A 20575-nucleotide genomic window follows, 5' to 3' on the forward strand; every position below is an offset into this window, starting at 1 on the left:
AGTGCAGGGCCACCACTAGTCCATACAGTGTCCCTGCTCATATTCGCAAAAGGTACCCCCTCTAAGCAGACAGAGTTCACAACAGGGCCCACTTGGCTGCAGACCCTTGTGCAGTGAACCACCTCCTTAACTGTCCCCTGCAGCCCTGAATGAACGAATGAATGAATAAATAAAACGTGAAATGAGTGAGAAGGTCTGAGGCAGAGAGAAGAATTGGAGTGGGAGTGCAAGCCAGGAGAAGTTGAGTCCTGTTGACTTGGGAGCAGGTGACTGACGGGCGCTGGCTACTGGTTCCAGAAGACCCCCGACTCCTGTTTTCTCAGAAGCCATAGTGTTTGGCTGCTTGTGCCTGTCCAAACTCTTGTAGCCTCTCCTTATCTAAGGAACCTTGTGCAAGACTCGAGTTGTTTCTTTTCCAAAGAGTGTAAGCAGCACTGGGAGTTATGAGTACGTACAGTGCAATTACAGGCGCCTCGCAGGCTCAGCGAAGCCCAGAAGGCCCGGCCCCTGCTCCTCTTCTGAGCCATATGAGGAGAAAGCCAGGCCCTAAACAAAGCAACTTGAGAACATTTACTAAAGATATCAAGGACTGCAAAATAAAACAGAGCCGGCCAAGTCCCTTAGTGGGGAGATGATGCAGAATAAATAGGTGGATGACCAATTCTCAGGGCGGGTGGAGTCACCCTGGAAGGCTTTCTAGACAGGCCGCATTTTCCTGCTCTCCGCCCGCTCCTGCCGGCTGCAGTCAGCTTTACCACCTCTCTCCCCAACCTCCTTTCGGAAGCAAGGCTTATAGCTTGGGTTTTTCGTCTTGACCAAACTTTTACAAAGGGTTACTTGTTCCCCTTTTCCCTTTGCTCATGAGCAAATCATCCAAGAAGCCAAAGTTCTGGGACGTAAAGGGCCTGAGGTAGGGGATAGTAGACACTGAGGCAGCTCACAAAATGCGATTTGTCACGGATGCTGACCTCCACAGACAGGCAAGGCCTTGGAAAAAACCCTGCCACCAGAGCTGGCCACCTGCCAACTCTGAAGTCAGCGGAGTTTTATAGCCTTCCTCATCAGACAGGGAGTTCTCAGGCACAAGGCTGTAGTCCTCCATCTCACTGGAGATCCTTGGGGCGGGGGTTGCCTCTGGCCTTCAGACTGGGATTAACACATTGGGTGCAGAAGCTGCTCCTCCATCAGACAGGAGCCCCTTCCCGCCATCTGAGGGCAGAGTTGTGTCTCCCTCTTCAGATTCGGAGCTCACCCAGAAACAGAAATAAGAGAAATAGCCACCACTTATTTAGTCATTACTAGGTGCCTGAAACGGTTCTTTTTAAAATAGATATGAATTCATTTTAACTCTCAGAACAACACTATGAGGCAGGTCTTAGCATTAGTCTCCTTTTCTTGCTGATGAGATGGAGATATACGGAGAGGTTGAATAATTTGTCCAAGGTTGCACAGCACGGTGGTGGAGGCAGGATTCTCCATCGCACTGAAAACAACATGAAAACAGGGACAATATCCTTCCTCTTCCCTCCATCAGATTAGGAGTTCATCAAGGGTTAAGATCTGGTGTCCCTCTGCTGTCCATCCCTATCTCCCTGTCTGGATCAGAAACAGACCTTGCCCTGGCCTTAGTGGCTCAGTTGGTTGGAGTCTTTCTCTCTCCCTGTCTCTCTCTCTCTCCCACCCTCCTCTTTCTTAAAAAAAAAAAAAAAGTCTTATTCAGTGCTGTGCCTGGCATCTGGGTTGGGCACAGGGAGTTGGCCGAAACATTGTGGATGAATTTCTGTTCCTTACAGCTCTGAGCTGGTCCCCCAGAAATATGCCCCACAGGGTGGAGAACCCCATCTTTTAGAGATGGGACACCTATCTGGGATGGAGGCCAGGATGCTAGTGTGTTCTCGGTCCCCCAGGTGCCTGGATAGGAGGCCCCAGAGTGCCCGGGAGACTGCAGGCTGCTATCACAGGGAACACACCTTCCTCCGCAGCCAGGCCTGGTGCCACCCTGTGAGCTAGGCATTTCCTTCTGTCCACAGCTCACCTCACTCCTGGCTGCAAACCCAGCCGCGAGTCTCTGGAACCTAGCAACTCTCGAGGAAACAATGGAAACTTCAGTTTTTCTTCTCCTCCCTCTATCATTACTCAAAAGGTTTTCCTCTCAGCTACACACACGTCAATTTTCTCTCCACCCATCAGCCTAGCTGTCCTGGAAATTTTCAGGCAGAAAGGAGCCCTGTGCGTGGGCGAGAGGGCGACCTGGTGGCGGGGCCGTGTGTGCCCAGACTGGGTCTGTGTCAGAGGTGGATCCTCAGGGACTGTGATTTACCGCCCAGCAGCTGTGATCGGGGCTCTGGCAGGGTCTGTCTGTGTCTGGGCCTGGATGTGTGCGTGGGGTGTCTCTGTCGTAGGGGCTGTGATTTATGTGAGTCAAAGTTGGTCTGTGAGTGATGGATATGGAAAATGGCATGTGTCGGGGCAGTTCAGGGTTGAGTGCCTGCTACTGTAGGTCACTGTGGTTAGTGTGTGAGAAAATGTAACAAGTAAAGGCCAACCTGCATGTGAGAAAATTGTCGGCCTGTGTGTGTGAACTGTCGGCGCCTGTGAGGAATTTGTGTGCGAAAAGATGTCTATGTGAGTCTGTGTAAAAATGTGAATATGAGTGTGCCAGCTGTGCCCACTGTGTCACCTGCAGAGGTGAGAGTTTTGAGGAGATACCGTATTCTTTTGCATCCGTGAAGACTGTTAGTGTATGAAAGTTGGTACAAGAGTGCAAATGTGCCGAGTGCGCACCGGGAGCAGATGAAAGTGCTGGTGCGTGGCACTTGTGAGTGTGAAAGTGTCCTGTGAGCGACAGCTGGCGCGAGGGCGTGTGCACGTGCTCAGGTGCCCGTGTCAAAAATGCGTGTGTGCACGCGTGGCATTCTGGAGTGTCCTCGAGAGCGGCCCGCTGGGGGTCCCGCTGCTGGAGCGTGGAGAGGTGTAGGGGGTTTTACGGGTCTGGCAGTCCGAGGGGGCGCGCGGAGCGGCGTGCGCGTGGAGGGAGGCCCCGGGCCCCCGTCCCATCTTTACTCCAGGCCGGGTTTGGCGGGGAGCCGGGCTGGGCCGCGGCCCGCGGCGGGGGCTGGGGGCCAGACAAAGGCCCAGTTGGCGGAGCTGCTGGCTCCGAGGAGCGGCGCCCGTGGCCCGTGGGCGGGGTTTCGCGCCCCGGCGGGGCGGTCTGGGGGCGGGGCCAGGCTCGGGGGCGGGGCTGGCGGCCTCGGGGGCGGGGCAGGGCGGGGCGGGCGGCGGGTGCGGGAGGGGTGGGGGTGGCGGGGGCGGGAGCGGGCCGCGCTGTCCCGAGGACTCGGCAGGCCGGCGAGCGGGCGGCTGCGGGCGGACGCCGAGCGTGCGAGTGAGCGGAGCGGAGCGGGCCATGGGGCGGCGGGCGGCGGGCGCGCTGCTGCTGGCGCTGCTGCTGCACGGGCGGCTGCTCGCGGTGAGTGTGCGGGCGGGGGGGCGCGGGCGCCCGGGCCCTGCTCGCCGTGCCCGCCAACTTGGCGGGGGCGCCGACCCTGCGCTGTTGGAACTCTGGTTCCGGACGCGGCGCCCGTGGGGGACCCCCGGGTCGGCCCAGGCCGGTCGGCAGCGACCGGCGCCCCCTCCCGCGTGGGGCTGTCCGGAGGGCCGCCCAGGGAACCCTGTGGGGCCGGGGGCGGGGCCTCCCGCGTGGGAGCCCGTGGGTCGCCCAGCCACGTTGTCGAGTCTCCGAGTGGCGCTGGGCTCGGCTCGGCCTTCCATTCCCGGGGACCAGGCTGAGAAACTTTTGAGCAGGGTGGGAACTTGGCTGGGCAGGGGAGGGCACCCCTTTCTTTCTGTGCCAACTGGGAAAAGGGGCCCTCGGGGCGATGCAGATCCTCGCAGCCCCCCGGGAACTTCACCACGCGCCCGTGCCCTTGGGGAGCTGGTAACCAGGCGGGCGCAAGGAAAGAGCCGTTCAGGACACACCTGAGACTGTGACCCCGCCGGATCCAGAGCCCTGCGCTCAGGACTCCCGGATCAATCCCCTCTCTTCACTGAGTGTGACCTAGAGCCAGCGAGCAAAGCTCTCGGAGACCAGCCCTCATGCCTAAGGGACATAAGATGTGTGGCCTCCGAGCGCATGTGTAGGACCGGGTGGAGTGCCCAGGAAAGTGCCTGAGCTGGGCCTGCTAAGTGGTGGACGTTCCGTGGATCTGCTTCTTCAGCTTTCCTTCCCCCAGGTCTCCAAGGTGCGGGATGGGGAGGGGGCTGCCCCTACAGCCCAGTCCCCTGCTCGGAGCTTGGATGGAGGAAAGGAGAACACTTGGCCAGGAGAGGCTGTGAGGACCTGAATGAACTCCAGGAGGGTGGGGTGGGGTCAATGGGCAGGGAGCTGGTGGCAGAAGTAGGTGGGGGCACATCTAGGGAGCTGGGCCTGCCCTGGGGAGCCACAGAACCACACCCACCCTTTTTGAGGTGGTCCAATGCGGTCCCTGCCCCTGCCTCCATGTTCTCAGAGCCAAGAGAGGGATTCTTCTAAGCTGGCCAGTGTTTACCCAGTGACTGACTCCCTATCCTTGCCTTGCCTTGCCTTGCCTTGCCTTGCCAGCTTCCTCTCACCTCTGGCCTCCTGAGTCACTTGTTAACTCCCACCCAGGCCTGACCCCTCTCACCTCTCATGCCCCACCCACTCATCACCTCTCCTACCCCCCCCCCACCCCCCAAATCTGGACAGCTTCCTTAATCTTTTTCTCAGCCTCTCCATATTCAGCAGAGCCTGTCCAGTTGCCTCCCAGTCTTGACCTGAACATGCAGCTCCCAACACTGGTTTTCACTTTTCCAAAAAGGAGGCACCAACCTAGCACGTAGGCTGTCTGCCTTTTTTTTTTAATCCTCTCCTAAGGATATTTTTCCATTGAGAAAGTGGAAGAGAGAGGGAAAGACAGAGTGAAACATTGATGTGTTTACATCGATTGGTTGGGCCTCCTGCACGCGCCTCAACCAGAGACAGGGCCAGGGAGAAGCCTGCAACCTAGGTACGTGCCATTGACTGGAATCGCACCCGGGACCCTTCCATCCACAGGCCAGCCCTCTATCTACTGAGGCAAACTGGCTAGGGCCTGTCTGCCTTTTTTGACTCTCCCCCAGCTTTGCCTCCCAATGAAGGGCTCCTGGATGCCTGGGTTCTACTATGGCAGGAGTGGGGAGGAGGTGGAGTTGTTTGCTGTGTTCTGGAGTAATTTCCACAGAAATTCCCAGATTGTAGCCAGTCATCTCATTCACTTGTCCATTCAACACATCTTCATTGAGCAGCATCCCATGACAATCAACAGGTGTTCAGGGTTCATTCATTCTCATTGGGCAGATACTGGCCAAGCACCTATTGCAGTGATGGCGAACCTATGACACATGTGTCAGAGGTGACACGCGAACTCATTTTTTTGGTTGATTTTTCTTTGTTAAATGGCATTTAAATATATAAAATAAATATCAAAAATATAAGTCTTCGTTTTACTATGGTTACAAATATCAAAATATTTCTATATGTGACACGGCACCAGAGTTAAGTTAGGGTTTTTCAAAATGCTGACACACCGAGCTCAAAAGGTTCGCCATCACTGACCTATTGTGTACCAGTGCACCTGGCACGGCACTAGGGGCTGGGGGTTTTGGGTGAGCAAGATCAGGCCCTGTCTGTGCTTTCCCAGAACTGAGATCAGAAAATAGGCAGCTCCGGTCCTGTGATTATAGAGTCTCCTCAGCAACCACATCAAGGTCTTCCCTGTCCCACCCCAGGCTCATGGTGGAGGCCTGGAAAGAGCTTGGCCTCTGGACTCAAGTTTGAATCCAGCTCTGCCATTTTCCAGCTCTGTGACCTGGGGCAAGTTTTCCTCTCTGAGCCTTACTTTTCAAATCTGTAAAATAGGAGTAAGGAGTTTGTTGTAAGTTTTCAATGATACCAGGTTTCCTAGCCAGGGCCCCAGCCCGCCTTGGGCTCCTCCTTGCCCACTTGCCCTTGGTCTCTTCTACCCTTCAGTTCACATCCATAAGCCAGCAGTGAGTGGGTGAGAGGAGGATATGAGAGGAGGATGAGATGGTCCTTAGGGAGCTCAAGATCTCAGCAGGGGCAGGAGACAGAGGAGACGGTGGTCTGTGGTTAAGTGTGGGGGTAATTTCAGTGGCGGTGCGGAGGCTTGCTGGGGCAGGGGGCCAGGTCTGGGTGACTCAGGGCCTGCTGACCCCTTTTCTTCCTGCTGGGGCCTTAGCCCTTCCTTTCTTGGGGCCCACCCTGCCAGGAGATAGGAGTCTTGAGGAGGCCACAGTGATTACAGTGTTTTCCAGAGCTGAGGAGGGAAGTCGCTGAGATACCCGTTTCCTGCCTCAACTGGGTTTCCTCGCTGGGGAGGTTGTGGGCTGGCCGGAAATGGAGGAGCCTCCTTCCCTCAGGGGCATCTTACTTCAGTCCTCCTCTTGACATAGCTGGCGGCCCTGCCCAACCCCTTTTGCCCCCCTTGCTCTAGACCTGCTGCTGGGAGGGGGTTGAGCCCTGGCGATTTCCATAGGGAGGGCTGCAGGTCAGTCCATAGAGGGAGGTGGAGGCTGAATGGAACAGAGATGGACCCCTTCCCCCCATGCCCTAGGCCAAGCTCCCTGTGAATGCGAGTCTCGGCCCCCACCAGAGTTGGCCCAGGCCTGTTCTCAGGCTGAGTGCAGGCAAGTTGGGATCTGTGGGTCTGAGGCCTGGCCTGGGAGATGGGTGGAAGGAAGGTGGCAGAAGGTGACTGGGTTCAGGGCTTGGAGTGGTGAGAAGGGAGGTCTTGGGGTGCAGGGCCTGATGATGACAAAGTAATGTGGACAGTTCACATTTATCAAATGCCCACTGTCTGCTAGGCACCAAGTTTCTCAGCAGGTCCTTATACTGGTATGTTCCCCTGCTTACAGTCAGACCCAAGCCCTGGAGGCCCTATGAGATCCGGCCTCTCCCTCTGCCTCTCGAATCTCTCCTCCTGCCAACTTTCCCCTCATTTGCTCAGTCCAGCTACACTGGTCTTTGTTTCTTTTTCTTTTTTTTTTTATCCTCACCTGAGGATATTTTTCCATTGATTTTTAGAGAGTAGAAGAGAGAGGGAAAGACAGATATCCACGTGAGAGAAACACATTGATTGGTTGCCTCCTGCACGCACCCTTACCAGGGCCCGGGCCGGGGAGGAGCTTGCATCCGAGGTATGTGCCCTTGACCGGAATTGAACCCGGGACCGTTCGGTCTACAGGCTGATGCTCTTGGTCTTTGCTTCTTGAACACACTCTCACCTTAGGGCCTCTGCATCTGCTATTCCTCCTGCCTAGAATGAGTGCCCAGAGAATATTTGTGTGACCCTCTGCCTCACCTCCTTCAGGTCCTCAGCTCCTCTGCTACTCTGCCTGTCGTTTGCTGTCCCCTTGTACTGCTTTATTTATTTATTTATTTTGTCACCATCCGACATGTATCTGTGTACTTGTTTCCCCCTACTCCCATTTAAGCTTCATGAGAGCAGGACCTTCTGTATTTTTGCTCCCTGCTGCTTTATATTTAGCACCTGCAGGTAGTAAGTGCTCAGTAAGTGCTGGCCGTTGAATGCACTAAGCTATAGCTACTAGGACAGTCCGCTTTCTCTAGGCCAGCGGTTCTCAACCTGTGGGTCGCGACCCCTTTGGGGGTCGAACGACCCTTTCACAGGGGTCGCCTAAGACCATCGGAAAACACATATATAATTACATATTGTTTTTGTGATTAATCACTATGCTTTAATTATGTTCAATTTGTAACAATGAAAATATATCCTGCATATCAGATATTTACGTGACGATTCATAACAGTAGCAAAATTACAGTTAGGAAGTAGCAACGAAAATAATTTTATGGTTGGGGGTCACCACAACATGAGGAACTGTATTAAAGGGTCGCGGCCTTTGGAAGGTTGAGAACCACAGCTCTAAGCAGAGGAAATTGAGGCACAGAGGGGTTACTTGCTCAGTGACTCCCACACATATGCAGTGGTCCCACGAGTCAGACTTTGAAGCCAGACAAAGCTCTCCTCACTGCTCTACTGCTTTCCCACTTGCTTGTAGCAGGCAGACAGTAGATGTTGATGAAACTGTTGTCACTCAGGTTGATAAAAGAAAGAACTCGGATCCTAAGTAGTGCAGCGCCTACCTCAGGCAAGAATAGCGGGTCTGGCTTTGGGATAAGAGGCACTAGGGATGAGCGTGCTGCAGGGTCCACAGGGCCTGCCTGGGCTGGAACCTAGAAATACTAAACTCTAGGGCAGTCGTTTGTGGGATTATCTGTTCTTTTATGGGTTTGTTAGCTATTTAATTTCCTCATTAAATATTCCCTGAGACCCTATAGACAGTTGAATTAATCCAGAGGTTTTAAGACCAGAGCAGGCCAGGCCCAGCCCTACCCTGTGTGGGAAGCGAGGGGGGAAAATGGCTAGCTGCCCTGTGCAGAGCCCTCACTGGGCTCCCCTGGGGGCTCGAGGTTTAGGGTGAGTCTGCACAGGCTTCAGGGCTTTCTGGCCTTGGGCAAGATTCTCAGAAGGGAGGGTAGGAGGGGCTGCCCAAAATGTGGAAAGATCTGCAGTGATGATTCAGAGGCCACTTGGAGGCCAGACATGTGGGTTCTGGACCCTCAGACCATTTGGAGCATGCGGGAAGGACTCCAGCCCTGGCCTGTTGCCCCCCTGCCCAGCCCATCTCCGCTGAGAGGCGGCAGGCTGGTGGAGGAGGGGGTGAATGTGACCCATCCTCCAGCAGCTTCCCAAAGACCTTGTGAGCCCCCTGCACCCTCCTCCCAGGGCCCACCCTGGCCTTCCCCACACCTCAGTCCTGCCAGGAAGGGGGAGGTTGGGCTGAGGGTCTTGCTGGAATGTTGCCTCAACCTGGGCCTTGGCCTCTTGGGCCCTGCTGCCCTCTCCTGCTCCCAGGGCCTGGCTGGGGCTTGCTGGCTACCCCAGTGCCCAGAGCTGGCTGACTGAAACCCAGAAGAATGTGTGGAACTTGCTTCGCGGGGAGCCGCCAGCCTCACTGCCCAGCCTGGTGGCGTCGGCCATGTCAATAGCGGCCTTGAGAGGGGAGTGGCTGGTGGCTGCTGGGGGTGTCTGGGCCAGGGGCACCATCATGAAAGCCCTGGGAACAAGGCGGGTCTTTGAGTCCAGGGAATGTGGGGACTTCAAGTCTCAGCCGCCCCCAGAACTCACCCTCCCTCCTTTCCCTGATGGCTGCCCATGCCATGGTTGTAGGGACCTCAGAGCATCCCCAGGGGCATGTGTGGTATCCCTGAGATGTCCTTAGGACCAGCTCCCAGCTACCTACCGGGCCCTTTTCCCTGAAGCATGAGGAGGGTGCCCCGTTCTGAATTTTAGGGGGGCATCTGGAGCACAAAGCTTACAGTGTGCATTGAGCGAATGAATGGACTCATGATGTGACTAAATATTCTGCAAACGGAATCCCCAACAGCTATGTGTTAGACTTAAAAGTCATTTAACAAATATTTATTGAGCATCTTCTAACTATCAACCTTGTTCTAGGTGCTGAAGTTACAGCAGAGAACAAAAAAGGCAAATTCCCTCCCCTCGTTTAACTTGCATTATAGCTAGTGCAGGAAGACAGACAATCAATAAAAGTGCCAGAAAAAATAAAGCAGGGGAGAGGATAGAGAGCGATCGAGCGGTCAGGAAATCCTCTGATAAGGTGGCATTTACACAGACGCGTCTGAAGGAAGTGAGGGTGTGAGCCCTGCAGATATCTCGGGAAAGGGCACTCCAGGAAGAGGGCACAGCTAAGGCAAAGGCCCAGAGGTGGGCTTAGCGTGTCTGTGGGAAGCAGGGAGGCTCATATGGCTGGAATAGCATGAGTGAAGGGGAGCATGGTTGATGTGGCCAGAGGTTTGGCAAGGGGAGGTGGGCAGAGCCTTGGCCATGGGAAGGACTTTGGATTTGCTTCTTTGCGAGATGAGAGATCACTTGATGTGCTGTGTGGAGAAGACAGGGAGGGTCAAGGGCAAAAGCAAGGAGTCTGTGACTCAGGCCAGAGACAATGGAAGGTGTACCAGGGAGATAGAGGTGGGAAGAAGTAGTGGAATCCTGAAGATATTGTGAAGGTAGGGCCCACAGGGTTTGCTGAGGGTGGGGTGTGACAGACAGACAGGAGTCAGGGGTGTCTCCGCAGCCTTCCAGCTTGAGCATCCAGAAGGATGGAGCTCTCACGAACTGAGATGGGAAAACTCCAGGAGATGCAGACTAGGGAGGAAGGTGCAGAATGGCAGGTGATGGAGGGGATGGCATGGGGGTGGGGCAGTGTTGGACTGACACCTGGAACACGGGGGACAAGTCTGAGTGCCTACCTTGCTGCCTTTCACTTACTTGTGCCCTTTCCCTGGGCACTGTGGTTGAGGGAAAGGTGTAGGCTCAGAGGGCTCTGACTTCAAGTCTTGGCTCAGCCCCAACTGGCTGTGTGACTGTGGGCAAGTCGCTTCCTCTCTCTGAGCCTCAGGTCAGAAATGAGGATCATGATGCTTATTTCCCAAGTGAATATGAGACCAGGTGGATGGACCTGGCTCAGTGTCTGGAATGTTATAGGTGTTTGACAATTGATGGCTCTTCCATTAGTCTTATTCTGCCCAGGGCAAGGCCAGAGTAGTATATGACTCAGAGTTCACAGTGCCCAGCATGGCACAGTTTCTTCTGATCGAGATTGCTGTCATCGGCCATCTTTTGACCCAGGCCCTGCTCTGGGCTTGTGGAATGAATGACCGAGGGAAGGGATCATTCCTGCTCTTTCTGTTTCTCTTCCGAAGTCTGAGCGCCCTGGATGTGACTACATCTGATCTGTCACTGCCCCCCCTTCCCCCACTGAGGCCGCAGCTGCAGGACAGAGTCCACCCTTCCACCCTGATTGCTCCTTCCTGGAGGGGGAGAGGGAGGGGCACACCCCAGGGTGGGGCCTGGGAAAGTCTGGGGCCTATGGACCTGTTGTCCCCTTCCCAGATGTGTGCAGTTGGTGGGCTCTGAGCAATAAGAGGCGTGGCCTAGAGGCTCCCATGGGTGCAGAAAGGATGTTCATGCATCTTAAGGGGAGCGGCCGAGGGAGGCTTCCTGGGACTCCATCCCAGTCCCATTCTCCCGCAGGCCCCGAACCGGAGGAGGCAGGACCTTGCCCAGGGAGCCCTGGGAAAACCTGTAGCAGTTTCGCATTTTCGAGTGTTGACGAGGCCTCGCAGCTCTAAATCTGGTCCCCAGGGGCTCTCAGAGAAACAGCAAGACTAAAGTTCACGGTGACCTCTCCCCCCACGCTGTGCCTTGGACTTGGGCTGCTGCATGGATCACATCCAGGTGTTTCATTTTTTAACATTTGGCATCTTTCCCCACCTTTTCCCCAGTGCCAATTTGTGGGGTTAGGGAAGCAGCCTGGGATTGGGCAAGGGGAGGACTTCAGAGGCGGCCTCGGGTGACCCCACAGATGCTTCTCCTGGGCTGGGGTGGGAATTCCCAGCTGCCTCTGGCCTCTTCCCAGCCCACCTCCAGGTCCGTGCTCCCAGTTCTTCCTTTCCCGCCTTCCAGTGCTCACCACAAGGAGTCGGCGCTGGCCCCATCTCCTGGTCCTGGCCTCCCCTCCTTACTCCAGCTGACTCATCCCTCTCTTTGTTTGGCGTTTCCAGTTTTCAAATAGTTGGGAACTGGGATCATGCCTCTTCTTGGATCCCTCACTGGGCTGGATGGATTGAAATTCCGGCCTCAAAATCCTAGCCCCAGTGGCTTCTACCACTTAACAACGCTTCTCCCTCTCCTGCCATTTGCCTCCCTGTGTGCACAGGAAGAATAGAGACTAGGGTCTGCTCGCTAGTGACCTGTCACCGGGTCATCAGCCGATGCTCAGGGAACATTTCACGCTATGCCTTTTCTTGATTAGACTGCCATTCTCTCTTAAGCCAAGCCTCTCGAGGGGCATTATGGAATATGATCCTCCCAGCACTCTTTTGAGGTTGGCACAATAACCTCCATTTTGCAGAGGGTGAAACTGAGGCTCAGAGGGGGGCAATGGCTGGTCCAAGTCATCCATCAAGTACATGGATCAGCTGGGAATGGAGCTCAGGTTGTTTGACCCCAAAGTTGTCATTCCAACCTGAGTGGATTTAGCCTGTTGGGTGCAGAGAGAGGACAGCCTGGGTCAACTGGCATAGTTAGGAAGGTCTGCCTGGAGGAGGTGGACTGGCCGGACTTGGCAGAGGCTACAGTAAGCTGCATATCGGCCATGTGAACATATCCAGCTCCTACTTCTCGGGCTTGGGTGCCTTTTGACTCTGGGCCTCTCTCAATTTAGCGATAACATTCCCCAGGGAGATGGATTTGCCTTTCCCTGGGATTGAGACCCCTGAAACCTGGATTCTTCTCACCTGGACCCAGGCTCCCTGTAGGTTTTGCTGTTGGGAGTCAGTGAATTTTTGCTGAGTGGGGCCTGTCCTGAGCCAGCCCTTTGCCCAACTCTATATTGGGGGCTAGGCTGCAATAGAAGCCACAGAAGCACATGACCCAGCTGGAGGCCAGAATCTACATGCAAGCCCCAAACTGTGTCATTTGAACATCCCTGTGTAGTGGAGGAGTCAAGAATTCATCCGTCCATTTATTTATTCATTCACTCATTCATTGCCTAAGGATCTGCTGTGTGCTAGACTTCATGCTAAGTGTTTTATCTGCATTATCAACTTTCCTATGTAGTTGGGATTATACTTTCATTTCCTAGAGGAGACAGCTCAGAGAAGGGCAGTGTCTTGCCCAAGATCACATAGCCAGGTGCAGAGGAAGGTAGGAGCTGAGTTCAGTTCCATGTCCTCTTGGAAGAAGTTAGGGGCATGGTATTTCCTCTCCAGAAGCTCTGGGTCTTGCAGAGGGAGGACTCAGGAATCATAAGTACCCACCGCAACTCCAAGCCCGGACAGCAGCACATGGTCAGGGAAGGCAAACATCAGTTTGGCATGAGTTATCTGGAGGGACTTTCTGGAGGAACTGGGGCTTAAAAAGCAAGGAGAATTAGGCTGGTGGAGGAGGAAGACATCCAGGGCAGGGGTCAGGGAGCCATCCCCATTGTCCCTAGATTTGCATTGTTGTTGAGTGTGGGCAGGAAAGTCCTGGCCTGCTGCTGGAGTCGTTAACACTGGGGAAAGAATGGGAGGAAGTCACCACATGGCTGAGGTCATGTACATCCCAGTCCCCTGCCCATACCCGGCTAGACCAGGAGGCAAGAAGTCAAGACCTGGGCCTCGCTTTTCCTACCCATGAAATGGTCTGCTTTCTTGCTTTTTGGCTGCCTGCCAACTCAGAGGACCAGGACCTTGAGTTCTTGGAGAAAGCTCCCCCTTAAGAGTTGATAGTATTCTATTCTTTGGAGCCTGGGGAGGCAGCCATCTTGAGAAGCTACCTCCTTATCAATTTATTGTTGCTACCAGCCCACAAGGGCCTGGGCCAGGGAAACAGTTGAGGGAGAGGGCTCTCTGCTTCCTTAGCTCTTCCTTGCCTGTCCACCCATGTGGACCTGGGATTACCCATGCAGTGGTCTGCCATGTTGTTTCACCTGTGTGCCCTGTGGGCAAGTGCCGCTAAGCTAACATCCAGGGGACCTGCCACTGGTGTTTAGTGAGTGAGCATAGATTAGGAGGCGTAAGATTCCTGTATTCTTCCTGGCCCTCCCTGTGTGATCCAGGACAAGTCATTTAGCTTCTCTGAGCTAAATTTGGAACCATTCATTCATTCATTGATTTAGCAAACATTTATGGAGTGCCAGGTCCTGTATTAGGTATAAACACCAAGCATGAGCTGAAGGAGCTTTTAGTCTGATAGGAGAGTCAATAAAAGGTTGAGGGGCAGCTTTATCCAGTTTGGCTCAGTGGAAAGAGCATCAGCCTGAGGACTGAAGGGTCCCATGTTTGATTCCGCTCAAGAGCACATGCCCAGGTAGGGGGTGGGCATGCAGGAGGCAGCCGATCAATGATTCTCTCTCATCATTGATGTTTCTATCTCTCCCTCTCCCTTCCTCTCTGAAATCAATAAAAAATATATATATATATATATATATATATATATATATATATATATATATAAAGGTTGGGGGGGGGCAAGGAGTCTGCATTCAAGAAAGAGACTTCAGGGCCATATCACCTCTTGGGGGGTATCTGGGGTCTCTGTGACTGTCTCAGCCCCCATTTGTTATTCTAGTTACTGAACTGTCTGTTTACCTTGAAAGTAGCCTGTGGGAAGAGGGGACCTGCGGAGACAGCTCCCCTGGGCTAAGGCAGAGGATAAGACCCACAAGGGTGGAGAGGAGAACAGGCTGATTTTGTTGTGAGTCTCAGATGAGATCATGGATATGGAAAATAGTGCGGCTATTTATACTGAGCTTGGTTATTTTAATTTAGGAGGAATGGAAGCTGCAGGGCTCAGGTTTGGCAGTGAGTGAGTTAAATGAGCGGAATGGTCCCGGAGCTCCTGCTTTCCGCTTTCCTTCCTCTTTTCTGCCTCTTCCTTAGGAGGGGAGCGGGGCTTGGAAGGGAGGCAGAGATCAGCTCAAGCCTGGATTTGACTTGAGGAAATGGGAGGAAAGGGTTAAGATGGCTGCTGTTTCACCTGGGGTGGGGAGGGGGGAGGGAAAGGAGACAGGGACTGCTGGGGCTGGGGTAGGAATGTGTGATAAGATCAAAGCTTTCAGCCTGCCTGGGCCTCACCTTAGTTTCACCTGAGCAATTGAAGGGAATTCTCTAGCTGGAGGAGGATGAAGAATGGTGACCTTCTGGGGGAGGGAGTTTGCAGGAGCCACCTCCTCCCTTTAACGCGCCAAGAGGCCCCACTTCATGCAAGCCTTAGGTGTCCCTCCTCAGCTACCCCCAATCTCCCAGAAGCCCCAGCTCTTGCCCTGGCAGGTACTGGAAATCCCAAGGACCACCGTTACTTGGCATAGCCAGACTAGGGAGGGGGGACCTCTCCCTACCACTCCCACCCCACCAGCTCTCTCACCCCTGGGTGCTCAGAGGCTCCCTTATGGGGCCTGCCAGGCCACCTGCCCTAGTGATACCAGGTTAGGCTTTCCAAGCCACTCCCTCCTACACCAGGGGCTTTGGCAGCCGAGCTGTGTGGGTAGGAAGGTGGCCCCAGCAGGCCCTAGCTGGGAAGGGTCCTGGAGCTGGCCCTAGGGGTGCTAAAGCCCAGGTTCCTGCCTCAGCTCTCACTCCTGGCTTTGCCTCAGTTAATGATTATTCTGGGCTGCAAGAGAGCAGGGAAGAGGGAGACCCACCCTCCCAGCTCTTTAACCACTGGTTGCACCTGAGGTATGTCAGCAGCCTGGGTGTTCCCTGCTTTAATGTGGCAGCCTCGCTCTGGGGCACATGGGGGGGGGAGCAGGGAGTAGGGGCTTGGGCCACAAATTGATAAGCAGCCTGTGCCCCTGGGGTCCTGGTGACAGACTTAGGGCCTACAGGATCTGAGTAAAATGTGAGCTAGGGTGTAATAGGCCCCTGAGGCTTGGCCCCAGCTGTGTGAGCAGACCCTACAGTAATATGCCAGGTGAGCAAACCTCTTCTAGCTCATAAAAACCCCTGGGCTCCTTCTCTCCTGGCTCAGACTCTGCTGAAAAGTCTAAGCTAGAAGATGGTGTGATGTTTAGGGCTTTGGGGCAGCTGGGCTTGGCTTCCAACCCTAACTCTGCCACTTCCGGGCTGTGTGACGCTGGGCAAGTCACTTTACCTTTCTGAGCACCATTTCCTCATTTGAAACAGGAGGATACTGAGCCTTACTTGGCTGGTGTCAGCAAGACAAGGTGTGGGAAGTGTTTAGCTCATAATCAATATCTGGGGAATGGTAGCAATTATTACTATTGTAGTTTTTATTATTAGGAGAAAGTGAAAGTTGAATCCTAGTCTTGGCCCACTATAGGAGCTGGAGGATTTGGGGGAGGCCGGGGGATGGGGAGGTCCCAGGAACATGTATGTATGGAGACAGCTAGAAGGATGGAGATCATGAGGCTTTGGCGAGGTCGCTGTGTCTCACCCAGGCCTACCTCAATCCTCTCAGCCCTGGCTCTTCCCTGGGCTGGGTCCTGAGGCTGGTGCAGGCCAAGAGTGGGGGAGGAGGGAGAATTATTTATTTTGATACCATTAGGGCATTTTCCCCCAGTGCAGCTGCTATTTTTGGGAGCCCTGGAGAGCAGGGGTATGGTTAAATTAGGTAATGTTGCTCCAGAAGGAATGTGTGAAGCAGTTGGGCCCAGGCTGCAGGGAGAGGCCAGTCGGTTCACTCCATATAAAATTAAACTGCAACTTGGAAGAGCAGCTTGGGTCGCTTTATAAGGCGATGGAGGGGGAGGCCACTGGAAGCTGCCACAGGGGGGGCGAAGGGGATGTCCCAGGCCTCTTTGTGGGGAGCCTGGGCTCCCGTGCTGGAGGCCTGGCTGGCCCAGCAGGGGCCTGTGATGAGGCTGAGGGGCGGAGCTGGTGTGTCCTCAGCTCCAGGCCGGTGGCTGCCACTGAGGCGGTGGGGCCTGGAGTGGTGTGAGACATGGGAAGGATGGCTCTTGTAGACTTGGCCTCAAATTCTAGTCTTCTGTGCTTGGGCAAGTCACTCAACGTTACCGGTGGTGAAATAAAGGTTCCAATCCCCTAGGGCTGCTTTTAAAGGATTAAATCTCTAGAAGAAAAGGGAAAGCTAACTTTTATTGAGGTCCACTGTGTGCAAGGTGCGGTTCTAACTCAATGGGGTGGTCCATGCACCTGGATGCTCGTCAGAAATGCAGAGTTTCAGGCCTCCGAGATCTACGGAATCAGAATCTATGTGGACCAGATCCCCAGATCCCCAGGAGATCCCTGTACATGTTAAAGCTGTGGAAGCACCTCTTTACATACATTGTCTCATTTTATCTTGCAAACTGCCCACCCCTGTGGTGTAGAAATTATTATCATTTGACAGTTGTGAAAGCTGATACATGGAGAGGGGCCATTGTAGAAACTCCATCAGCATTCATTCTCTCCCAAATTCTGCCCCGTCTTCCCTGCTTTTGGTCTGGGCCAGGGTTGGGGAGGTGAATGTGGTGTCAAAACCCCTGGCAGGACTGGAAAAGGTCAAGAATGTCCCCTGCCTTTGAGACTTAATCAGACTCTTCTCTCCATTGACCCATGGGACCAGTACAGTTGGACAGGGGTCTTTCCACACTTCCGGTCCTCGAAGAAAGAAGAGGGCAGGAAAAGAGCTCTCTACCGCTGTGGCCTGTGATACCGGCAGTAACCACTGGCCTGCAGGTCAGAGGAGGGGTTGGGGAGTCAGAGCCTGGGCTTAGTTAGGGCCACCCTGCCTGTCTCTGGGATATTTGAGACCGAGTCAATCTGGCAAAAAATACTTTGCAAGACGCCTACTACGTGTCCAGCCCTGGAAAAGTATCTCACATTTTTCTTAATTCCATAGACTCTTCATTATACAGAACAACCAAAAAAGGTACTATACTTTATTTAGCACTTATCCTATGCCATTCTGTAATAAGCACTAGATTTACATTATCTCATTTATGTATTGAATTTCACTTTCAGTTTCTTCTTCTATAAAGTGGGGATAGTTGTTAATAATATATCTCATGGGGTTGTTAGGAAGGTAATTTTTGTCAAGTACCTGGCACATCATGTTTGTTAAATAAATATAATAAGTACAAATAATCTCCTAATAAGGTGGGTACTGTCCCTGCCCCCATTTTACAAATGGACAAATTGAGGTCCAGAGCAGGGAAGGGACTTACCTGTCGGGGTCCCCGGAAATTGGGGAGAGCCGTAAGATATTGACTCCCCAAACTTCTAAGCCACTATTATAATTCAGTTCAACTTAGTAAATATTTGTTTATTATCCACTAGCTGCTACTCAGTATTGGGAAGTATCTAAAGGTTTAAATATATATAAAGAAAAACCCCCAACCTGGTGTTTGTCCCCAAGGAGCTTTGGTTCCAGCAGGAGAGTAGAGACATTTACTCAAGTGACTATAATAAAGACGAAACCTCAAGCTCTCTGAAAGGTAGAAATTAAGTCCTATGGATGTGCGGGAGAGAAAGTTATCTTTGTGGGGCGTCCAGGAAGACTTCAGAGTGGAGGTAGCAATTAAGCCAGGCCTTGAAGGGCGGATGAGCAGTTTAGATTGGGAGGCATAGCAACAGCATTCTAGGAGAAGGGAACAGTCTACACCAGCCGTGGGCAAACTACGGCCCGCGGACCGGATCCGGCCCGTTTGGCTGTTCTATCCGGCCCGCGGAGCCGAAAGAGCGGAGGGTTCTCTTGCTCTCCCCTCCGCTCCTTCACCAGCAGCAGTGTTCACATGTATTAGTTCACACAAACACTCCATCCGTGCTTTTGTTCCGGCCCTCCGGTCCAGTTTAAGAACCCATTGTGGCCCTTGAGTCAGAAAGTTTGCCCACCCCTGGTCTACACAAAAGCTTAGAAGCAGGGAAATGTGTCTTGTGAGAGTGTCATCCAGTTCTCAGGAGCATCTGGAGGCTGCATGGGGTCTGGGGTGAGGAGGTGGCGGGGCCAAGCCCAGCTTTCTTGACATCGACGGTTCCCAGCCTTCAGAGACTTGGCTCTTCAACCAGCTGGGATTAGTCTATCATCGTTCTGCCTTTTCTTCAACCAAAGACTTTTATAAATGGCCTGTCTGAGTTTCTGGTCAGTGTGTGATAACCGGTGTAGCTGACAAAATTCAGGCCAAAAGCAAGAGACGCGATGTCTTGATTAACTGGGCAGCCTTATCGCCCACACATGTACGATTTCCGTTAGTCTTCTCCAGCGTTGACAGTAACCCCGGGTGGGGAGCACAGTGCGGCAGCCAGGCCTGGGTTCTGATTTTGCCTCTGTGGCTTACGAGCTGCGTCTTGTGCAAGCCTCGGTTTCCTTCTTTGTAAAGTGGTGAGGGCTCTACCTCCCGTCTTGGTTTAAGGATGGTGTCATCTACACTGTCCAGTATGGTAGCGGCCAGCCACATGTGATGATTTAAATGGAAGATTTAATGAAATAAAACATTTGAAAATATGATTTCGGGGCCACATTTAAAGTGCTCAATAGCCCAGGTGGCCTGTGGCTACCTTATTGGACAATGTAGACCTAGAACATTTCCGTCACGGCAGAAAGTTCGATTAGATGGCATTGATGCCGTGTGCACTCGGTAAGGAATGGCTGTTGTTGTTATGACTAGTTCCCGGTCCCAGTGTGGGACTCCCTCAGGGAGACCCCTGGGCCTCGATGGAGCTGGACAGGATTGCCCCTCTGTGGTCCTGTGCAGTTTCCCATCAGCAGCTGAGAGGTCTCATTGTTCCCTCACCCGACCCCATCTGGAATGTTAAAAAGTCCGAGAGTTGGCGCCTGATCGGCAAGGCTCATTGGATGAGCATCCGCCTATGAACCAGGAGGTCACAGTTTGATTCCCAGTCAGGCTGCATGCCCAGGTTGCTGGCTCAATCCCCAGTAGGAGGCGTGCAGGAGGCAGCCGATCAATGAGTCTGTATCATCATTGATGTTTCTGTCTCCCTCTCTGAAATCAATAAAAGTATACATATTTTTAAAAAGTCCGAGACTTGGCTCCATCCAGCCCACCTTCTCTCCTTATTTTCCCACCCACTCCCCTCAGCCTGTCTCTGCCTGTTTCCCCGTTTGGCTGCTGGCATCTGGAATCTCTATGTCCAGCCTCCAAGATTCCCATTGCCCATTCCCAGGGAGTAGGAAGGGGAGGCCTTCCCTGGAAGTCCCCAGCTCCCATCCGGCTGGCCCTTCTCAGCAGGGTGGGGACGATGGTTTGTTGTGACGGGGCAGTGGGCAGCCTGCCCACTCTAACGCGCCCGTATCTGGGCACCAAGCATGCTGTTTGCACTTGGCTGGGCCTCAGGGTCTGGCCTGGTGCCCATGAGGGCTGGCCTGCTTTGGCACCCCTGGTTACAAAGGCCAATCATGGGTCAGGACACCAGGAGCTGTTCCTGGTGTGGGTCCTAAGGTGATGGGCATGTCTGACGCCTGGAGCTGGAGTGCAGAACAGATTCCCAGCTGTGGCTGAGCCTGGGTGCTAGGAGGGGACAAGGCCCACATAGGTATAGGCAGGCTGCAAACTCTTGGGGGCCAGGCAGGAGGCCAGTTCAGATGGGTAGGATCTGCTTGCGGCATTCACACCTGTCTGGGAGGAGCCTTGGGTCTGAGATGCCAGAGAAGCTCGTCTCCCAGCATCATGCTCTCCCTTCCCCCTTCTTTGGCCCCCTGCCTCATCAGTTGGGAGATGGATGAGCAGGCATCGCTGGGCCAGTCATGTGCTGAGGCCATGAAGGCCCAGCAAGGAAATTACCGTCTGAGATCACACAGCCAGGCTGCAGGAATCAGACCTCTGACCCTGAATACCTAACATGCTCTTGTCCCTTCTGCCTCTTTGCATGGGAGCTCTGAGGACAATGGCTTCTGGACACTTTGCTGAGAAAGAGGGCTGGAATCCTGGCCTTTTGACACTTACTCCTTCTGTGACCTTAGACAAACCTCTCTGAGCTTGAAGAATAG

At 53.7% G+C, this 20575-nt stretch overlaps 1 protein-coding gene across 1 annotated transcript in view; it reads left to right on the top strand.

Annotated features, from left to right (window-relative positions):
- Positions 1 to 3406: 3406 nt before the first annotated feature.
- Positions 3407 to 20575, top strand: part of HSPG2 (heparan sulfate proteoglycan 2) — a gene marked incomplete at its 5' end in the record, with an annotated part of 99366 nt that continues 82197 nt past the window's right edge. The window contains one exon of the mRNA XM_081086921.1: positions 3407 to 3469. Coding sequence (XP_080943047.1) covers positions 3407 to 3469 — 63 coding nt within the window. The remainder of the gene's footprint in view (positions 3470 to 20575) is intronic.

This window comes from Myotis nattereri (genome assembly GCF_964212035.1).
Source record: "Myotis nattereri genome assembly, chromosome: 3".
Taxonomy (NCBI): Eukaryota; Metazoa; Chordata; class Mammalia; order Chiroptera; family Vespertilionidae; genus Myotis; species Myotis nattereri.